This window comes from Nansenia antarctica (assembly GCF_963989245.1).
Source record: "Nansenia antarctica genome assembly, contig: SCAFFOLD_236, whole genome shotgun sequence".
In the NCBI taxonomy this organism is placed as follows: domain Eukaryota; kingdom Metazoa; phylum Chordata; class Actinopteri; order Argentiniformes; family Microstomatidae; genus Nansenia; species Nansenia antarctica.
The window spans coordinates 1-20,145 of NW_027662877.1; the positions used below are offsets into that span (position 1 = coordinate 1).

General features: G+C 46.3%; 1 protein-coding gene across 1 annotated transcript; it reads left to right on the forward strand.

Moving 5' to 3' along the window:
- Window positions 1–2,067: 2,067 nt before the first annotated feature.
- On the forward strand, window positions 2,068–19,502 carry LOC308175413 (tumor necrosis factor receptor superfamily member 19L-like; the record flags this gene model as incomplete). Its single annotated transcript, XM_080551081.1, has 10 exons — window positions 2,068–2,109; window positions 2,262–2,354; window positions 3,633–3,817; window positions 4,500–4,552; window positions 4,972–5,238; window positions 14,189–14,269; window positions 14,661–14,739; window positions 17,750–18,121; window positions 18,609–18,738; window positions 19,488–19,502. The coding sequence occupies 10 exons, from the start codon at window positions 2,068–2,070 to the stop codon at window positions 19,500–19,502; spliced, it is 1,317 nt and encodes a 438-aa protein (XP_080407207.1).
- Window positions 19,503–20,145: the final 643 nt, after the last annotated feature.

The window sequence follows — 20,145 nt, forward strand, 5'->3', positions numbered from 1 at the left end:
TTAACGTAACACATTAACAGTTATTCAGCTACACAATAGCATAAAGAACATACCTGGGAAGCTGAATAGGCTAAATGAACATAACAAGCCAGCGAGTCCAACAAGCAAGTTACCAGTAAGCAAGTTCACCAAGCTACCGTTTGCTTAGCTTCAACAAGCTTCATTTCTTCAGTGGTATAGGAGCAGCATATAGTTGTCACAAGCCCAGAGCGGCCCAGAGCGCCCTCTGTCGGCTGTAGACGGTAATGTTTACTCCTTGGTTCATGTCTGTCAGTATGAAATTCTATATATATTGATATATAAGTCGCACCTGACTATAAGTCGCAGGACCAGCCAAACTATGAAAAAAAGTGCGACTTATAGTCCGGAAAATACGGTAGTCCTATCTAGTACATCTCTTATAGTAGTCCTATCTAGTACATCTCTTATAGTAGTCCTATCTAGTACATCTCTTATAGTAGTCCTATCTAGTACATCTCTTATAGTAGTCCTATCTAGTACCTATCTAGTCCTATCTAGTACCTCTCTTATAGTAGTCCTATCTAGTACATCTCTTATAGTAGTCCTATCTAGTACCTATCTAGTCCTATCTAGTACCTCTCTTATAGTAGTCCTATCTAGTACATCTCTTATAGTAGTCCTATCTAGTACCTCTCTTATAGTAGTCCTATCTAGTACATCTCTTATAGTAGTCCTATCTAGTACATCTCTTATAGTAGTCCTATCTAGTACATCTCTTATAGTAGTCCTATCTAGTACATCTCTTATAGTAGTCCTATCTAGTACCTATCTAGTCCTATCTAGTACCTCTCTTATAGTAGTCCTATCTAGTACATCTCTTATAGTAGTCCTATCTAGTACCTATCTAGTCCTATCTAGTACCTCTCTTATAGTAGTCCTATCTAGTACATCTCTTATAGTAGTCCTATCTAGTACCTCTCTTATAGTAGTCCTATCTAGTACATCTCTTATAGTAGTCCTCTCTTGTCTACTGTAAAGTCAACATGACCAGCATGGTGCCACCGTTCTGTTTTTGCCTGTGTGTGTGTGCGTGTGTGTGTGTGTGTGTGTGTGTGCGTGTGTTGGGTGTGTGTGTTGGGTGTGTGTGTGTGCGTGCGCGTGTGTGTGTGTGTGTTGGGTGTGTGTGTGTTGGGTGTGTGTGTGCGTGTGTGTGTGTGTGTGTTGGGTGTGTGTGTGCGTGTGTGCCCAGTCTGCCCACCTGCCGGCTGTGACCTGGTTCGATAGGAACTGTGTCACTGAAACCCCTAACTCTGTGGTGTGTGTGTGTGTGTCTCCTATGTGTCGTGTGTGTGTGTGTCGTGTGTCTCGTATGTGTCATGTGGGTGTGTGTGTGTGTGTGTGTGTGTCGTGTGTGTCGTGTGTGTGTGTGTCGTGTGTGTCGTGTGTGTCGTGTGTGTGTGTGTGTGTGTGTCGTGTGTGTGTGTGTCGTGTGTGTGTGTCACACCCAAAAATACCCTGTTTGTCACTCGTAGGCTTGTGTGTCCATTGACTCTTAGCTGCTCTAAGCTAAGCTAAGTGAGGCTAATTCACTCTAAATGCTATTTACAGTCACATCCTCTGTGTCACTCAGGTGTGTGTCATGTTGCTAGTTGTGGTGAGAATCATTCTGAAGTAACTGTAATAAGTGGAGCATATCTCTCATCTCTCTCTCTGTCTCTCTCTCTCTGTCTCTGTCTCTCTCTGTGTCTTTCTCTGTCTGTCTCTCTCTGTGTCTTTGTCTCTCTCTCACTCTCTCTCACTCTCTGTCTCTGTCTGTCTCTGTCTGTCTGTCTCTCTCTCTGTCTCTGTCTCTCTCTCTCTCTCTCTCTCACTCTGTCTCTCTCTCTGTCTCTGTATCTCTCTCTGTCTCTGTCTCTCACTCTCTGTCTCTGTCGGTCTCTTTCTCTCTCTCTCTGTCTCTCTCTCTCTCTTTCTCTCTTTCTCTGTCTCTCTCTCTCTCTCTCTCACTCTGATGCTTTGCCTCAGCTAATGGGAGTCCTAATTAATCAGATCTCTTCTCCCCCTGTGTTCCAGGTCATATGTTCATAGAAGAATATCTGGAAGAAGATGAGGAACCACCTTTACTGCTCAGCTCTTGTCCTTCTCACGGTATGTGTGTGTGTGTGTGTGTGTGTGTGTGTGTGTGTGTGTGTGTGTGTGTGTGTGTGCGTCTGCGTCTGCGTGTGCGTGTGCGTCTGCGTCTGCGTCTGCGTCTGTGTGTGTGTGTGCCTTTTACTTGACGGTAGCTGTGTGTGTTGCAGGTTTTTGGCTCCGGGGGGACTGTAGCCGTGCAGTGTCGGTGGGGGGAGGGGTGTGTGTGTCTGGAATGCCCCACTGGTCAGGAGCCCATGAAGGTGAGAAAGAACCCAACTTCAACTAGACGCCCAAATCACTTCTCCATTCATCCCCAAAGCGTAGTACTATCATACTTTTGTGACATTCAATTCAATAATGGCTAATCATGATAATAATAATAACTTTATTTGTATAGCGCTTTTCCTGTAAACGTTGCAGCTCAAAGTGCTTCAATCATTATATAATCATCTTTTAATTATTTAGCCATTTAAAGGCAATATTAAAAAGATGGGTTTTTAGTCTTGACTTGAACATAATGTGCTGAGGTTGCATCCCTAATGTAAACTGGCAGTGCATTCCACAATTTGGGTGCTTAAAATGAGAACGCAGCCTCACCAAATCTCTTCTTTTGTACATGTGGTACACAGAGAAAACCAGCGTCAGAAGACCTGAGAGCTCTATTGGGCTGATATGCTAGCAGAAGACCTGAGAGCTCTATTGGGCTGATATGCTAGCAGAAGACCTGAGAGCTCTATTGGGCTGATATGCTAGCAGAAGACCTGAGAGCTCTATTGGGCTGATATGCTAGCAGAAGACCTGAGAGCTCTATTGGGCTGATAGCAAAAGGTCTTTCAGATATTCTGCTGCTGTGCCAGAATAATGGGGATTTAGTCCTGGCACACTGTAATAGACTTCAGAAACAAAATGGGTGAAAAGTCAACAAAACCAATATGACATGTATGTCTTCCCATATTCAGGGTACTGTATGTATTTCAGTTGATTTAGAGATATGCCAATGCTCATACAGTGTATTTTTGTAAGTAGTCTAGTGTGAAAGTAAGGAGTAAGAATAGGCGTATGTATTTTAACTCTGAAATGTGATTGAAAACAGTTCTATGACTCATTGCAGAGTTTTCCTTCATGTCTGGTCCTGCCTCACAGCTTCTCACGTTGTTTCTTATTTTAGATGCATTCATCATAATATAGAACAACATACATTATGCACTAATGCAAAAATTGTGGAATGCACTGCCAGTTTACATTAGGGATGCAACCTCAGCAAATGTGTTCAAGTCAAGACTTTTTAATATCGCCTTTAAATGACTAAATAATTAAATGATGGTTAAATAATGATTGGAGAACTTTGAGCTGCAACGTTTGCAGGAAAAGTGCTATACATATAAAAAGTGTTCTTCTTCTTCTTATTATTATTATTAAACATGTACATTCAGTATATTTGGGGACATCTTTTCTGACTGAGTTCGGGGACATCTTTTCTGACTGAGTTCGGGGACATCTTTTCTGACTGAGTTCGGGGACATCTTTTCCCATGCCAGGCTTGCGGGCAGGTGGAGGGTCCAGACGAGGCGGTGCAGTGCCGGTCGTGTCCAGCGGGGGCGTATTCAGACGCGTTTGACTCCGAGCCGTGCCGCCTGCACTCCTCCTGCAGGGCCCTCAACCAGCAGGTCGTGACCTCCGGCACCTCACACTCAGACACCGTCTGCGGGGACTGTCTGCCTGGGTAGGGACTCATTCTGTGTCTCCGTCCGTTTGTCTGTCTCTGTGTGTGGGCTGCTACTGACTTGTCTGTCCGTCCGTCCGTCCGTCTGTCTTTCTATCAATCTTTCTATTTGTTATGTTAAGACAGACAAGAGGACAAGGGAAGTTTCTTCCATACCGTCGAAAAACACAGAATATAATAACATATTCTATTATAAACTGTATTATATAATAACATCTACTATTATAAACTGTATTATATAATAACATCTACTATTATAAACTGTATTATATAATAACATCTACTATTATAAACTGTATTATATAATAACATATACTATTATAAACTGTATTATATAATAACATATACTATTATAAACTGTATTATATAATAACATCTACTATTATAAACTGTATTATATAATAACATATACTATTATAAACTGTATTATATATATAAGTGGGGAATAAGATCCTGACTATTTAACAAGTAAACAACAACAGAATAACTAATGCACTTCCCTGTCCATGTGAACTGTACCTCAGGGTTTACAAGTGGTAGAGACAGAACATTAGATCGTTAGAACGTTACTGTCTTAAGGCTGAAATATCTATGAGTCTGTGTGTTTACATGGATATGATATGAGTGTGTGTGTATACATGGATGTGTTGTTGTTTTGATATGAGTCTTTTTCTGTTTGCAGGTTCCACCCAACTACCAAGCGAAAACCCTCCACCCTGAATCCCTGTTTGAGGGGTATGTGTGTGTGTGTGTGTGTGTGTGTGTGTGTGTGTGTGTGTGTGTGTGCGCGCGCATGCGCGTGCGTGTCCATGTGTGAGATGTAACAGTGTGTTTCTACCACTGTGAATACTTTTGCTCGGCATTGCTCGAATATCTCTCCAGGTCGTTAGATGACTTTCCCTCTTTCTCCCTCGCTCTACTTCTCTCTCCTCCCTTTCCCCCTTACACCCTTCTAACTCAACTCTTCTTCCTCTCTCTCCACCTCCTCTCTCTCCACCTCCTCTCTCTCTCCCCCTCCTCTCTCTCTCCACCTCCTCTCTCTCTCCACCTCCTCTCTCTCCACCTCCTCTCTCTCTCCACCTCCTCTCTCTCCACCTCCTCTCTCTCTCCACCTCCTCTCTCTCTCCACCTCCTCTCTCTCTCCCTGCCCCCAGGCCCCCCTGCTGGTTCTCCTCACAGCCGTACGGTCCGTACCGTGGGGAAGGGTCCGGCGAGCGGCGCGGGCGGTCCGGTCAACGGAACGGCGGTCCGTAGCGCGGAGGAGAAGAGTGCCGAGTACGCTGTGTTCGCTCTGGTGCCAATATTCTGTGTGATGGGACTACTAGGGATACTCATCTGCAACATCCTGAAAAAGAAAGGATACCGCTGCACGGCAGAGAAAGAGGGAGGGGACGAGGAGAACACCACGCCTCAGAAAGAGGGTGAGAGAGAGAGAACGAATACTCGCATACGCACTTCACACGCACACACACACACGCACAGGAATATGGAATGTGTTTTATCTGGCCTTTTGACCTTTGACCTTGTCAGAGTGTGTCCGTGTATTCTGTTACGAAGCGCGCTCTTTTTCTTTTTTTAAAGAGTTCCCACAGGCGCACCCACGGTATCATCACAGTTTGTGTGTGTGTGTGTGTCTGTGTGTGTGTGTGTGTGTGTGTGTGTGTGTGTGTGTGTCTGTGTGTGTGTGTGTGTGTGTGTGGGCGTTGTGTAAAGAGTTCCCATCGCCGTACCCACTGTCTATGGGGCACACCCATGGTGTCACCTGACCCTATGGGAGGATTTGGAGGAAAATAGGAATTGTTGTTCTTCCCTCCTTTGTGCTGTGGGTGTAGAGGAGACTGGGTTTGACGTCCAGAGGAGGAGGAGGAGCTGGTGGTGGTGGTATAGAGGAGGAGGAGGAGGAGGTGGGTGTAGAGGAGACTGGGTTTGACGTCCAGAGGAGGAGGAGGAGCTGGTGGTGGTGGTATAGAGGAGGAGGAGGAGGAGGAGGTGGGTGTAGAGGAGACTGGGTTTGAAGTCCAGAGGAGGAGGAGGAGCTGGTGGTGGTGGTATAGAGGAGGAGGAGGAGGAGGTGGGTGTAGAGGAGACTGGGTCTGACGTCCAGAGGAGGAGGAGGAGCTGGTGGTGGTGGTATAGAGGAGGAGGAGGAGGAGGTGGGTGTAGAGGAGACTGGGTTTGACGTCCAGAGGAGGAGGAGGAGCTGGTGGTGGTGGTATAGAGGAGGAGGAGGAGGAGGTGGGTGTAGAGGAGACTGGGTTTGACGTCCAGAGGAGGAGGAGGAGGTGGTGGTGGTGGTATAGAGGAGGAGGAGGAGGAGGTGGGTGTAGAGGAGACTGGGTTTGACGTCCAGAGGAGGAGGAGGAGGTGGTGGTGGTGGTATAGAGGAGGAGGAGGAGGAGGTGTGTGTAGAGGAGACTGGGTTTGACGTCCAGAGGAGGAGGAGGAGGAGGAGCTGGTGGTGGTGGTATAGAGGAGGAGGAGGAGGAGGTGGGTGTAGAGGAGACTGGGTTTGACGTCCAGAGGAGGAGGAGGAGCTGGTGGTGGTGGTATAGAGGAGGAGGAGGAGGAGGAGGTGGTGGTGGTATAGAGGAGGAGGAGGAGGAGGAGGAGGTGGGTGTAGAGGAGACTGGGTTTGAAGTCCAGAGGAGGAGGAGGAGCTGGTGGTGGTGGTATAGAGGAGGAGGAGGAGGAGGAGGAGGAGGTGGGTGTAGAGGAGACTGGGTTTGAAGTCCAGAGGAGGAGGAGGAGCTGGTGGTGGTGGTATAGAGGAGGAGGAGGAGGAGGAGGTGGGTGTAGAGGAGACTGGGTCTGACGTCCAGAGGAGGAGGAGGAGCTGGTGGTGGTGGTATAGAGGAGGAGGAGGAGGAGGAGGAGGTGGGTGTAGAGGAGACTGGGTTTGAAGTCCAGAGGAGGAGGAGGAGCTGGTGGTGGTGGTATAGAGGAGGAGGAGGAGGAGGAGGAGGTGGGTGTAGAGGAGACTGGGTTTGACGTCCAGAGGAGGAGGAGGAGCTGGTGGTGGTGGTATAGAGGAGGAGGAGGAGGAGGTGGGTGTAGAGGAGACTGGGTTTGAAGTCCCGGCAGCGGCGTGTGGACAGCGGTGCCAGTGTGCACCAAGGCTTAGACTGGGTTTGAAGTCCCGGCAGCGGCGGTGGACAGCGGTGCCAGTGTGCACCAAGGCTTAGACTGGGTTTGACGTCCCGGCAGCGGCGTGTGGACAGCGGTGCCAGTGTGCACCAAGGCTTAGACTGGGTTTGAAGTCCCGGCAGCGGCGTGTGGACAGCGGTGCCAGTGTGCACCAAGGCGTGTGGACAGCGGTGCCAGTGTGCACCAAGGCTTAGACTGGGTTTGAAGTCCCGGCAGCGGCGTGTGGACAGCGGTGCCAGTGTGCACCAAGGCTTAGACTGGGTTTGACGTCCCGGCAGCGGCGTGTGGACAGCGGTGCCAGTGTGCACCAAGGCTTAGACTGGGTTTGAAGTCCCGGCAGCGGCGTGTGGACAGCGGTGCCAGTGTGCACCAAGGCTTAGACTGGGTTTGAAGTCCCGGCAGCGGCGTGTGGACAGCGGTGCCAGTGTGCACCAAGGCTTAGACTGGGTTTGAAGTCCCGGCAGCGGCGTGTGGACAGCGGTGCCAGTGTGCACCAAGGCTTACTAGCGGCCAGCTGGTGCTGAATGACCGGCTGCTTCTAGTGAACAAGCCCTGTTTGAAGTTCCACATCTGGGCTTTCTAGTCCCGCCCTGTAGGATAGCTGTTGTTTATATTCTGCAGTTCATAAGGTAGTCAAATCAGAGACACTAGCAAAACATGTCTGTTAACTTAAGCAGTTTTTGGCAGTTTGGCCGTTTGGCGTTTGAAGCACCGATTAGGCAGTTATTTAATGAGGTAAGCACCGTGGAAGACTGGGAGGGACTGTGGCACACACTGGTACACATGGCGTAACATGCCCCACTGTGGAAAGGCTGTTGGTTGGTTGTCATAGTGCTCAAATGGATGGAACTACACATAAGAACAACGTTTGTATGGCTTGCTCTCCATCAAAAACATTTGTTGGATGTTGATAAAAGGAGGAAAATGATACAATAGGATTATGTTATATATATATATATACAGTATATTCATAGGATATACTGTATATATATATATAACATATATCCTATTGTATCATTTTCCTCCTTGGAAAACAAAGGTTTTTGATGTGTATGTGTATATATATATATATATATATATATATATGTTATGGTACATAACTAGGGTTAGGGTTAGGTGCTAGGGTGACTTGGTATATGCTTGGTACATGCTGGCATGTCTAACCCTAACCCTAACCCTAGTTTTCCCACATGTACCGTATTCCCACATGTACCGTAACATATATATATATATATATATATATATATATATATATATATATATATATATATATATATATGTTATATTTGGATATCGACAGGAGCATCCTATTTACCAGCACAAATATCTGGTTGGGGCTGGTTGGTCAATAGACTTTTGAGGGGGGTTGCTTGTCACATTGGATTGAAAAATGTTGAAATGCATAAAACATGGGAAAAAGTATGAATTATGACAACCAGACCTGGCCTCCCCTATAGTTATACATATATATATATATATATAGTCATACAGTATATGATATGTTTCTATGCTCTCCTGTTGCCAAGAGGACCAGGTTCTCAGCATGGGGGTGATATGTGATACCCCGGCTATTGTTCATGTGTATTGTCTTTTTCTTCCCCTCCATCAAAGAGGTAGAATTAGACAGGCTGGCTTGACTGGGAAAATAGCCTAACATGGTTATCTGTTCAACCCAGTCTTTAAACATGTTGAATGACATGTAAGCCTGGGCCTGTCCAGAGCTAACCAGCCTCTGTGTGTGCCTAACGATCCAGCTGCCACTACAGCTGACCTGACCTTTCTGCACAGGCAACTCTTTAGGACACCTGTTCATGTGGCCCAATCTTAGCTCTGTCACACAGATCCACTTGGAACAGGACCCCCTCCCACATGATTTGGATTGGAATGTTTGTGGGGGGCTTGATTTTAGGCACACTTTTATGTTTTAATGAATGACGATCACATGAACACTGTGAGCTGTGATGGCGACGAGTATCAGTTAGTATCGGGTTACACTGTCCGTTTGTATTTGGGCTTGGATTCTTTAAAAGACTAATTCAGATGGTGTTCTCTCTCTGTCAGGTGTTATGTCACAGTGTTCTGAAACCTTAGCTGCCCCCTTCCCCAGAGAGAAACTCCCTCCCTCCATTCATGCATCCCTCCTCTCCTTTTCCCCTCCTACCCACACCGCCTCCCTCTCTTCGGGGAACCTGACGCTATCCATCCATCTCTCCTTTCCCAGATCAATTATTCAATCATGTCTCCTCTCCTCTTCTCTTCTTTTCTCTCCCTTCCCTCTCCTATACTCTCTTTTTCTCTCGTCTAGTCTCCTCTCCTTTCTTTTCCTCTACACAAGTGGCAGAAAACTGTAATGTTCCTATGCCACTGGCACACCTTGCCCCCTCCCTTCTCTCCCCCCCCCCTTCACTTTCTCTCTGGTCTTTGGGGGCTAGGGTAGTATACAGAGTTGACATGGCTGCTGCAGTAGTGCAGAAAAGGGGCTGACAGGGTGGAGTTGGGGAAGAGGAGAAAGCAGGACAGAGACAGACAGTGTCAACTGAGGTCAACTGAGGTTGATGGTAAAACTACAGTACCAGACACTTGCCCATTCAATTGAATGGGAAAGTGTGTCCAATTTTTTGACTGGTACTGTATGGTAGAGAAAGAGAGGAAGGGAAAGAGTAGATTAGATTAGATTAGAGTACTGAGACAACGAAATGTCGTTTGGCATCTAACCAGATCGTGCAAATAGTGACAAGTTGCAAAAGACATGATAGACAGTGATGGTGGTAGACAGTGCATGTTATTACAGTATAAGGTATTACAGCGAGGATAAATACATAAGCATGATATGTACAGAACAAGGGCAATAGGTCTTGAGGTATGTTACATACATGTAAGATGTATAATTAGAGACCAATCTAATAAATATGGTACGTACAAACAAGCAGTAGTGAAAAAGCTAAATTGAAGTCCTGAGTGAGCAGCCAGTAGAGGTATGGGTGAGGGTACAACACTGATACTGGGAGTCAATGTTCCTCTTGTTGGGAGAAGGAGGGGGGGGGGGTTGTTCAGCAGAGTGACATCTGTATGGAAGAAGCTGTTCTTGAGCCTGCTGGTGCGGGTTACTGAGGATCCTGTACCGCTTGTTGGAGGGTCGGAGGGCAAACAGACTGTGACTGGGGTGAGAGGTGTCTCCAATGATGCCTCGCGCCCTCCGCAGACACCGACTTTCCTGGAGGCCCTCGATGGCAGGGAGTTGGGCACAGGTGATGCGCTGGGCGGTTTTCAACACTTGCTTGCCAGGCTTAGAGCAGCTAAGAGTCAGTGGACACACACCCGTTGCAGGTCACCTTCCAGTCGGAGACAGAGCCGCCGCCGCACCACACTGGGATGCAGTTTGGTCAGGACGCTCTCGATGGCGCGCCGGTAGAAGTTGACCGGAATCCTAGGAGACAGATGGGCTTTCTTCAGTCTCCTCAGGAAGTATAGTATGTAAAGTCAAGTATGCTGCGCCTTTTTGACCAGGGGTCGAGGATTTTGAGGGTCCAAGAGAGGTCTTCCGAGGTGGACATCCAGGACCTTGAAGTTGGAGACACGCTCCACCTCCATCCCACTGATAGATTGGGGGTGTGTTCGCAGCCCTTAGCTTTCCTGTGGTCCACAACGAGGTTCCTTTTTCTGAGTGGGGCAGTCCCACTAATATTTGTTATTTTTATTGCGATAGAGACAGTAGAGATTTGACAGGAAGGATTGGTGAGAGAGAGAGAGAGAGAGAGAGAGAGAGAGAGAAGGGATGACATGCAGGATATGTCCGCGGCCGGAATCGAACCAGGAACCCTGCTGTTACACGGTCGACCCTTAGTGCGTTACACCACCAAGCACCCCCCTCCTTGGTCTTCTTGATGTTGAGGGCCAGGTTGTTGTTGGCACACCACAACGCCAGGAGCTGCACCTCCTCCCAACATCGCTGTCACGTATCAGAACCTACCAACGTGTTGTCGTCTGCGAAAGTTGATGATGGTGTTAGAGCCTTGCACAGGCACGCAGTCGTGGGTGAAGAGGGAGAAGAGGAGAGGGCTCAGCACACAGCCCTGTGGGACACCGGTGTTCAGGGTCAGGATAAGAAGAGAAAGAGTGATATTGTCGAGGAACAGAAAAGGTGGAAGATGGCAGATAGCAGTAGTGCAGAGGGGTGGAATTGAAATTGATCATTTCCTGTTTGCTTTCCTGCAACCGCCCCCCTCTCTGGGGGGCCACCTTCCCCTCTCTCCATCAACATTACCACAGCTGGAAGTCATAACAGGAATACTCTCTCCCTCTCTCTCTCTCTCTCTCTCTCTCTCTCTCTCTCTCTCTCTCTCTCTCTCTCTCTCTCACATAAATGTTTCTGTGCTGTTTTCTGTCCGTGTGGACTAATCCTGGGCTGGGATAGAGACAAACCTCACTTTTCTTTTAACCTGTACTCTAGGGAAACACTCGTGAGGCTATACCTACGGCCTATACAAGGCTAGGCTAGGCTAGGCAGGCTGGATGTTAGGCTGGATGTTAGCATGGTGCATTGCATGTTAGCATGTATTGTATGTTAGCATGGTGACGCTAAAGAGGAGAGGTTCTGTATTTGTTAGCCATCAGTGCCTTTTCAATGGAAAAGTAAAAGAGGATATATGATGGTCAGAAGTTAGCCTACAGTTATCTCATTTAGAGTGGGGATCTGGGGTCAGTTTGGGGCTTGGGAGCCGTGTATGTGTGAGGCAGCAGTTGCCTCTGGAATCAGTCTCACAGAGATAGGTCGTAAGGCCGCAGAGATAGCATTGTCCCCAATTGTCACCGTGGAGACAGAGCGTGTGTGTGTGAGTGTGTGTGTGTGTGTGTGTGAGCATGTTTGTGTGCATGCCAGCATGTGGGCTTTCAGAGCACTGATTGGAGCGTGCAGCTGACTGAGCTATTCGAGTGCCCCTCATCTGCCTGCCTCTGTTAAATATGGTATGGTGGCAGTCACCATGGTAACCTCTATTCACTGCTATCTGCACTCATACATGGGCCCTCAGTCTTATCAGATGAGAGGGAGGGGGGGGGAGGGGGAGGGGGGGGTGAGAACAAGCATTTACGCTCGCGATTCATTCACAACTTAAGTTTGATGCTATCAATCGATCAAACAAGTCATCAAATTAAAAAGAACAGTGCTTTATTATCAGACCTGACAGAATAACGGTGTTCTGTAGGCTAGCAACCCGTGTTCATACCCTGCCAGTCTGCACTGATATAGGACAACAGTGCAACAACTTCGCGGCTGAACTTAAGTTAAGTTTCGGGCGTCATATGCCATCAAAGGGGGGGAAATACGACATGGAAATGTGTCAAAATGCATGACTATCATGCACAAATCAGCCTTAGAATATGTAACGCTAGATAGATAATGTTAGTAGACACGGAGCACAGTTTTGGTTTAATAAGTACCACAGCTATAGTGTCATATGCCATCAAAGGGGGGAAATGCAATCATGCACAGATCAGCCTTAAGACGTTAGATAGATAACGTTAGACACAGAGCGCAGATTTATTTTTATGGCGTTCCGAAATCTGATGTGACAGGAACGCTGGAGAAACAGCCGCTGGCCACGGCGTTAGTCAGCTACATGATATAACCCATCACTGCTATCATGAGTCTGGTGTCGCTCACTGCTCACATCCAGTCTCCTGCTCACTGCTCTCCACACCCATCAATAATATTACATAATAACAACTGCTCGGATTAGATTGCGTGTTTTGGTTGTGCCAAGTGCCACAGCTATAGCAACATATGCCATCAAAGGGGGGAAAATGCGACATGGAAATAGGTCAAAACGTGCAACTATCATGCACAAATCAGCCTAATGTTAGATAGATAACTTTAAATTAAATATGTCTACCATCATCCACTGTCAAACTCCACAGGTAAGAATTTATTTCTAAATAAACAGGATTGTACATCTTGTTCTGGAGCGGAAATGTGAATCGCGCTCCGATGGCATGGTGTATTTCTATGGGAAGGCTGTGGTGATGACATGGTGTATTTCTATGGGAAGGCTGTGGTGATGGCATGGTGTATTTCTATGGGGAGGTTGTGGTGATGACATGATGTATTTCTATGGGGAGCTGTGGTGATGACATGATGTATTTCTATGGGGAGGCTGTGGTGATGGCATGGTGTATTTCTATGGGAAGGCTGTGGTGATGGCATGGTGTATTTCTATGGGGAGGCTGTGGTGATGACATGATGTATTTCTATGGGGAGGCTGTTGGCTGTGCGCTTCCATTGGACTGCTCGGGACGTCGGGACGCCGGGGCGCTCATACAATCTCCACGTTTGCTGCAGAGCAACAGGGTGACTGTCACAAACGTGCAGATATGAGTGCTCCGGTCTCTTGCTTTGGGTAGTCTAATGGAAGTGCCCAGGTAATAGTTTTGCTATTACTGTCCTCTACTGCTGAGCACCAAAACCCTTGGAAGTTAAACGCGCTGGACTTGGGAACGGTATATTTCTATGTTGGGACTTGTAAGCGTAGGCACAGCACATCGGCATAATAGCGTTTTTTTGTTATGCTTGTTATAAAGAAAAGGTCTATAATACAATGAAATGACATTAAACTAAGATAATAATATGGTCATCATAATCTTTCTAACCTTTATTAACAAGTAATTACAGAAAAAGTAATGACATTTGTGAGTGTCTTCCGCATTGCCTAGAGCGGAATCAGATTTCTGTAGACGATTCGCAATGCATCCTGGGAGGTAGGGCCATGGCTCCCAACGTAGTCTGGTCATGAAAAACCTCCAAACGGAGCCATGAATCGCCCTACGGCTCAGGTCTACCCTAAATGAAAACAAGAATTGGGACACCCCTACCCTACACGTGAACGCGCAAAACGGAAAATAGGATTGGGCCTTCTTCTCCTCTGTTTGTAGGCAAACAGGCTTTTACTTAGGTTCCTTCTTTCAGGGCAAAAGTTTACTTGAAAAAAACGGTTTCCCAGATTCCTAATACTCTCCTTATTTGTGAACCAAGTTGAGTCTCAATCTGCCACTTTAAGTTTTAAATAGTCTTTCACTTCAACCCTGAGTAATGGGATAGTAACACGAGGCCTAGAGGTGAGACAGGCAGTTCAGATCCCAGGTCTGGTAGGAGATGAACTGGCCACACACTGCTGTTGTGTTTCTGAGCAAAACACTTAATGCCGTCCTCTCACTTTCTCTCTCCCTCTGTAGGTAACGGTTGTCCCTATATAGTAGATGACCCCAATGAAGATACCATCAGTGTTCTAGTACGCCTCATCACTGAGAAAAAAGGTAGGCATGATTAACTGATGATGTTACTCTCTCTGATGCATGCACTTCTTTACCCTGGGCCAAAAACAACCCTAAAAGCATTTTACCGAAATGAAGCTACTGAGCCATCTGGGATTATAGAGTTCTAGAGTTCAAATGACTTCAGTTATTCCGTTTGATCGTCTTTCAACACAAGGGTTTGCAAAGGGAGGGACTATTCACGGTCGATTTCAAAACTTTCCTGGAAACATTCATAATTATCAATGCATTTAAAATGAAATACTCTCCTGTTTCTGGGGAAATGAAAAGACATTTAATGGAGTAAATGTGTGTGTGTGTGTGTGTGTGTGTGTGTGTGTGTGTGTGTGTGTGTGTGTGTGTGTGTGTGTGTGTGTGTGTGTGTGTGTGACAGAGAATGCTGCTGCCCTGGAGGAGCTGCTGCTGGAGTACGAGAGTAAACAGATGGCCATCAGCAAGGCCTCGTCAATCAAGTGAGAACCCTTACATACACATACACACACACATACATATACATATACATTTACATACACATACACACACACACATATACATATACATATACATATACATATACATACACATACACATACACATACACATACACACACATACAAATACACACACATACACATACACACACACATACACATACATACACACACATATACATACACACACACATATACATACACACACATATACATATACATACACACACATACACACTGTACACACATATACATATACACACATATACATATACACACACATATACATACACATACACATACATACAGATACACACACACACACACATACATAGAGATACACATACACACACACACATACACACACATATACATACACACACATATACATACACATACACATACACACACATACACATATACATATACACTGTACACTCACATACAAACATATACATACAATGTAGACCCACATACACAGCTCTTTTCCCTTCTTGTTTTTAGTTTTTTTTCCTAGCACCAGGGGAGCCCCCCCCTCCCAAATTTCGTTGTATGGTACCTGTACTATATCAATGACAATAAAGACCATTCATTCATTCATTCATTCATTCATTCATTCATTCATTCATTCATACAAACATATACAGTAATAATAATAATAATAATAATAATAATAATAATACATTAAACTTATATAGCGCTTGTCTAGACACTCAAAGACGCTTTACAAACTGAAAAGATCGAGTAGTAATAAAAAAGAAACAAAAGAAATAAAAGAAAGTATAATTAAGGTAGTGCTGGGGACACATGGAAAGGGGAGGGGGAGAGGGTTAACTGGTGAAGGGGAGGGGGAGAGGGTTAACTGGTGAAGGCGAGTTTGAAGAGGTGGGTTTTGAGGGCCTGTTTAAATGTTGGGAGGGTGTTGGCCTGTCTGATGTGGTTGGGGAGGGCGTTCCAGAGGGACGGGGCTGCGGCTGAAAAGGCCCCATCACCCCAGGTCCAGAGCTTGGTCCTGGTGGTCTTGAGGGTGGTTTGGTCGGCAGACCTGAGTATACAATGTATACAGTATACAATGTACACCTACACACTAAGACACACACGTTAAAGGTATGGTTCAGCCTATTCTCATGTTAAGATGAAATATCATCCTACCCCGAGTTGTCTTCACAGACCAGTATTGAACTCCGTTCTCCACTTTGCTAACCGCAGCGCAGGCTAACAGTTAGCAGCTAACCGCAGCGCAGGCTAATAGTTAGCAGCGCCCTCTCCAATAGACTAGGATTCCGACGGACCTTAAGTTAGTATTGTTTAAATGACATGACATAATATCCTCTGAAAAACAATGAAAATAGGTTAAATCCTCCCTTATAGTCTAGTCATGCACTTCAAGGGCAACCGAGATAGGTAGATAATAATAAAAGTAAAGAGTTTTGACGAGAGAGGGAGACTACGGAGCCCCCCTGGGGTCACATGGTAGAAAAAATGATTTTTATGTGTGAATCCGTTCCCTCGGTTTAGTAATTCGTTCCCTCGGTTTAGTAATTCGTTCCCTCGGTTTAGTAATTCGTTAGGGTTAGGGTTAGGCCCTACGAGCCAGAACGATCGCAAGGATTAGGGTTAGGGTTAGAATCCTTGCAATCGTAGGGACTAACCCTAAACCTAACGAATTACTAAACCGAGGGAGCGGATTAACACATAAAATATTGTATTCTAATCCATGTGACCCCAGGGGGGCTCCGTAGGAGACAGAGCTTGATGAGGGAGATCCATAGGGAGGGTGGTCATTGTTGTCACGCATCATCTACTTCGGATGGAGATCCATTCTCCTATGATTTTCCGATGAATTTGATATTTGTTATACTGCACTTTCTGCAACTGCAGATGCTGCAAATACACCATAGCGTCCCTTGTTCACCCCAAAGAGCCTCACTGTATTCAAGTGAATCATGATTGAATTATTTAATGGTCAGAATTGACAGAATGCTCTATAGCCCAACACTATAGACAACACATCCTTAGATGTGCAGTGTAGTGTAGCTCAGCTGCTGTAGTGTGGGAGCTTTGGGCTTCTGGAAAGCTCTAACTGCATACACATGCATGTTCCGGAAAGCTCTGAATGCACACACACACGCACACCCACACACACACACACACCCACACACACTCACACACACACACACACACACACACACACACACACACTCACACACACACACGCACGCACACCCACGCACGCACGCACACCCACACCCACACCCACACCCACTCACTCACACACACACACACACACACACCCACTCACACACACACACACACACCCACTCACACACACACACACACACACCCACTCACACACACACACACACCCACACGCATGCACGCACACCCACACACGCACGCACGCACACCCACACCCACACCCACACACACCCACACTCACACTCACACTCACACACACACATACACACACACATAGCCTACATACATTCTGGAAAGCTCTCAATTCCCAGCTCTTGTACCCCAGCCCGGGGTCATTAGGGGTTGTCGAGGTCACTCCAGTTTGCATAGAGCTGGGCCCCATATGGTTATTCATTTCTGTGGCTCAGCCTTTCTACCTGACACAATGGAACAATGCAGGACCAGGGGGGGCTGGGCTTTTTTATAGACTGGTAGGACAGGGCTCAGTTTGGGGGTTTGATTAAAGGGGTTAGGGGGGGGGGATTCAGACTTAATTCGGGGCAATTTTGCGATACACAGTTTACAGTTGGTTACGCTGCTGTGGCAGATACGCTGTGTAGAAATCCCCCACCAGACAGACACCAGACATACACATACAACACCGCCACGAGCTGTCTGTGTGCACCTGCTCACGTGTGAGAATGTGTGTGTGTGTGTGTGTGTGTGTGTGTGTGTGTGCGTGTGTGTGTGTGCGTGCATGCATGCATGCGTGTGCGTGTGTGCCAGCTCACCTGTGTCTGTCTCTCTGTCCCAGGTTCCCCGTGCTGTCTCCACTCTCTCAATTCCGCTCCCTGCCCAGACTGTGCCCCCACCAGTCCCACCTCCACACCATCAGCGGTCTCTCCGGCCTCGCCCCCCGACACGGCTACTGCTGCTCTCGCTGCGCCCAGCGGAAATGGCCCCCCATCCTCTTCCCCCCCTTCGACATCCCCATCAAACCCCCCCAGGCCATCCTCCTGAACCCCCTGGACACCCAGGAGCAGCAGAAGAAAAGCCCGCTGTCGGGAGGAGTGTGTGTGGACACCCAGCACACACGTACCTCCCCCCAGGTGTCTCAGAGCCAGCAGGACGGGCCGGAGGGGCGGGGCAGGAAGGCTGGAGAGTTGACCATCCTGTCTGTCGGGAGGTGAGGACGGACGGACAACCTAGATTTAACACTAGAACAGCCGTGCCTTTTTTACCTACTGTAAGAGCCGCCTCGGGGTCAAATAATAATAATAATAATAATAATAATAATAATAATAACTTTTATTTGTATAGCACTTTTCCTGCAAGCGTTGCATAGTCTTTACCATGGGAAGCTGCTATTTACACACAACGACCACTAGTTGGCCGCCTTGTAAATCAGCCTGGCTCCTACACAGAAAAACAGCAAAATAGCTTTTTTACTAGCTTATCCTGATGTAGTTTTGAAAATGTAAGAATACTGGGTGGTCGAACGCACATATATAGGAAAAGTCATGAAAGGAGGGTCCTGAAATTTGATCGACTGCAAAGAGATAACTCACAGTGTCAAATGACCACTCCATGGCTGTTCTAGTGTTAAATACTTGGATCCACAAGAAGCAACATGACTGAACTGAATTGAATGTGTCAATCTGTTTGATTGATAGGTTCCAGGTCGCCCAGATCCCAGAGCAGAGGACCGTATCCATGGAAACAACGACCCCCGCAGAGTTGAATGACTCAGACTCAGTGGAGGAGAACAGGTCTTCATCGTCTACCACAAGGGGGAGGCAGGAGGTGAGGAGCTTCTGGACATTCTTCATTCTTTCTGTCTTTCTTTCATTCCATTTGTTCAATCTTTATTTATTTGTTCTCTGTTTCTCTCTAACTTCCTCTCTATTTGACTCTTTTCCACCCTCTATCTCTCTATCCCCTCTCTTTCCTTCTCAGTTGTCTCTTCACTCTCGCTAATCTTTACTTTCTTTATTCTCCCTCCTTTCTCTCCTTTCCACTTCACTCATTTTGACTGACTCTTCATGTGAACTGGTGAACTGATGATTCACTTCCTTAGTCAAATGTATAGATTGTAAGTCGCTTTGGAATAAGGCGTCTGCTAAATGCCAAAAATGTAAATGTAAATGTCATGTTATTGAGCGTGCACACACACAGGCAGTTAGTTCATGTTCTTGTAATTACCACTGAATTATAAAATAACACACACACCACAGTGTCTATCTTTGGAACATATAAACAACACTACATTATCATTACTGAAATTACTCCAGTGAATATTCAGTCGTGACACACACACGCGCGTACACACGCACGCACGCACACACACACACACACACACACACACACACACACACACACACACACACACACACACTCTCTCTCTCTCTCTCACACACTCTCATACACAGTCATAAGTCCGCATTCTGACAGCTCAGTTCCATTCTAGTACATTCTATTGCTGTCTACCTCCTGCCCATTGGTTAGGGATTTTCTGAGACTGTTTCCCATTCTGTGTCCTGTCTGTTCCCCAGTTTGTCAGTGTCTAGTCAGCAAGGCAGCTCCTGACTGCCCTCTGGTGGAGACACTATGCTAGCACATGCTAGAGAAAACAGAAGTATCTAGGCACAATGTGATCTGAATCTCTTACCCTAACCGTAAAGGGGCAATCTGTGATTGGTACATTCATTTTTGGACTTTTAAATGAGTGGTATATAGCCATTTCATTGATTCTTGAAGAATATATTTTAACTTATAAATACCTCAGTATAAATAGTTACCACACATATAGACTTGTCTTACTCCATTATTTGTTAAAATGCAATTGTAAATAACAATGTATAGTGTCAAATATGGTTAGAACTATGACTTTGATCTTATGGATGGTTAATATCAAATATGGTTAGCATCCACAGCTCCTTCTACACATTTGAGAGTGTTTACATTTCTCCAGCAACCTCCCTCACAAACGAAGTGTCGAGGTGAATCCTACTACTCACCCTGACAGTGTACAAAGAGCTTGTGGAAACATACATATGTTTATTTTACCACGGCCATCTAGTAACTAACCTTCTTTTCAGAATCCCACCGTTAGGCAAACTCTGCATGAGACAAAACTCTTTGTTTTCATGTTCCTAATCATCTCTCTCTCTCTCTCTCTCTCTCTCTCTCTCTCTCTCTCTCTCTCTCTCT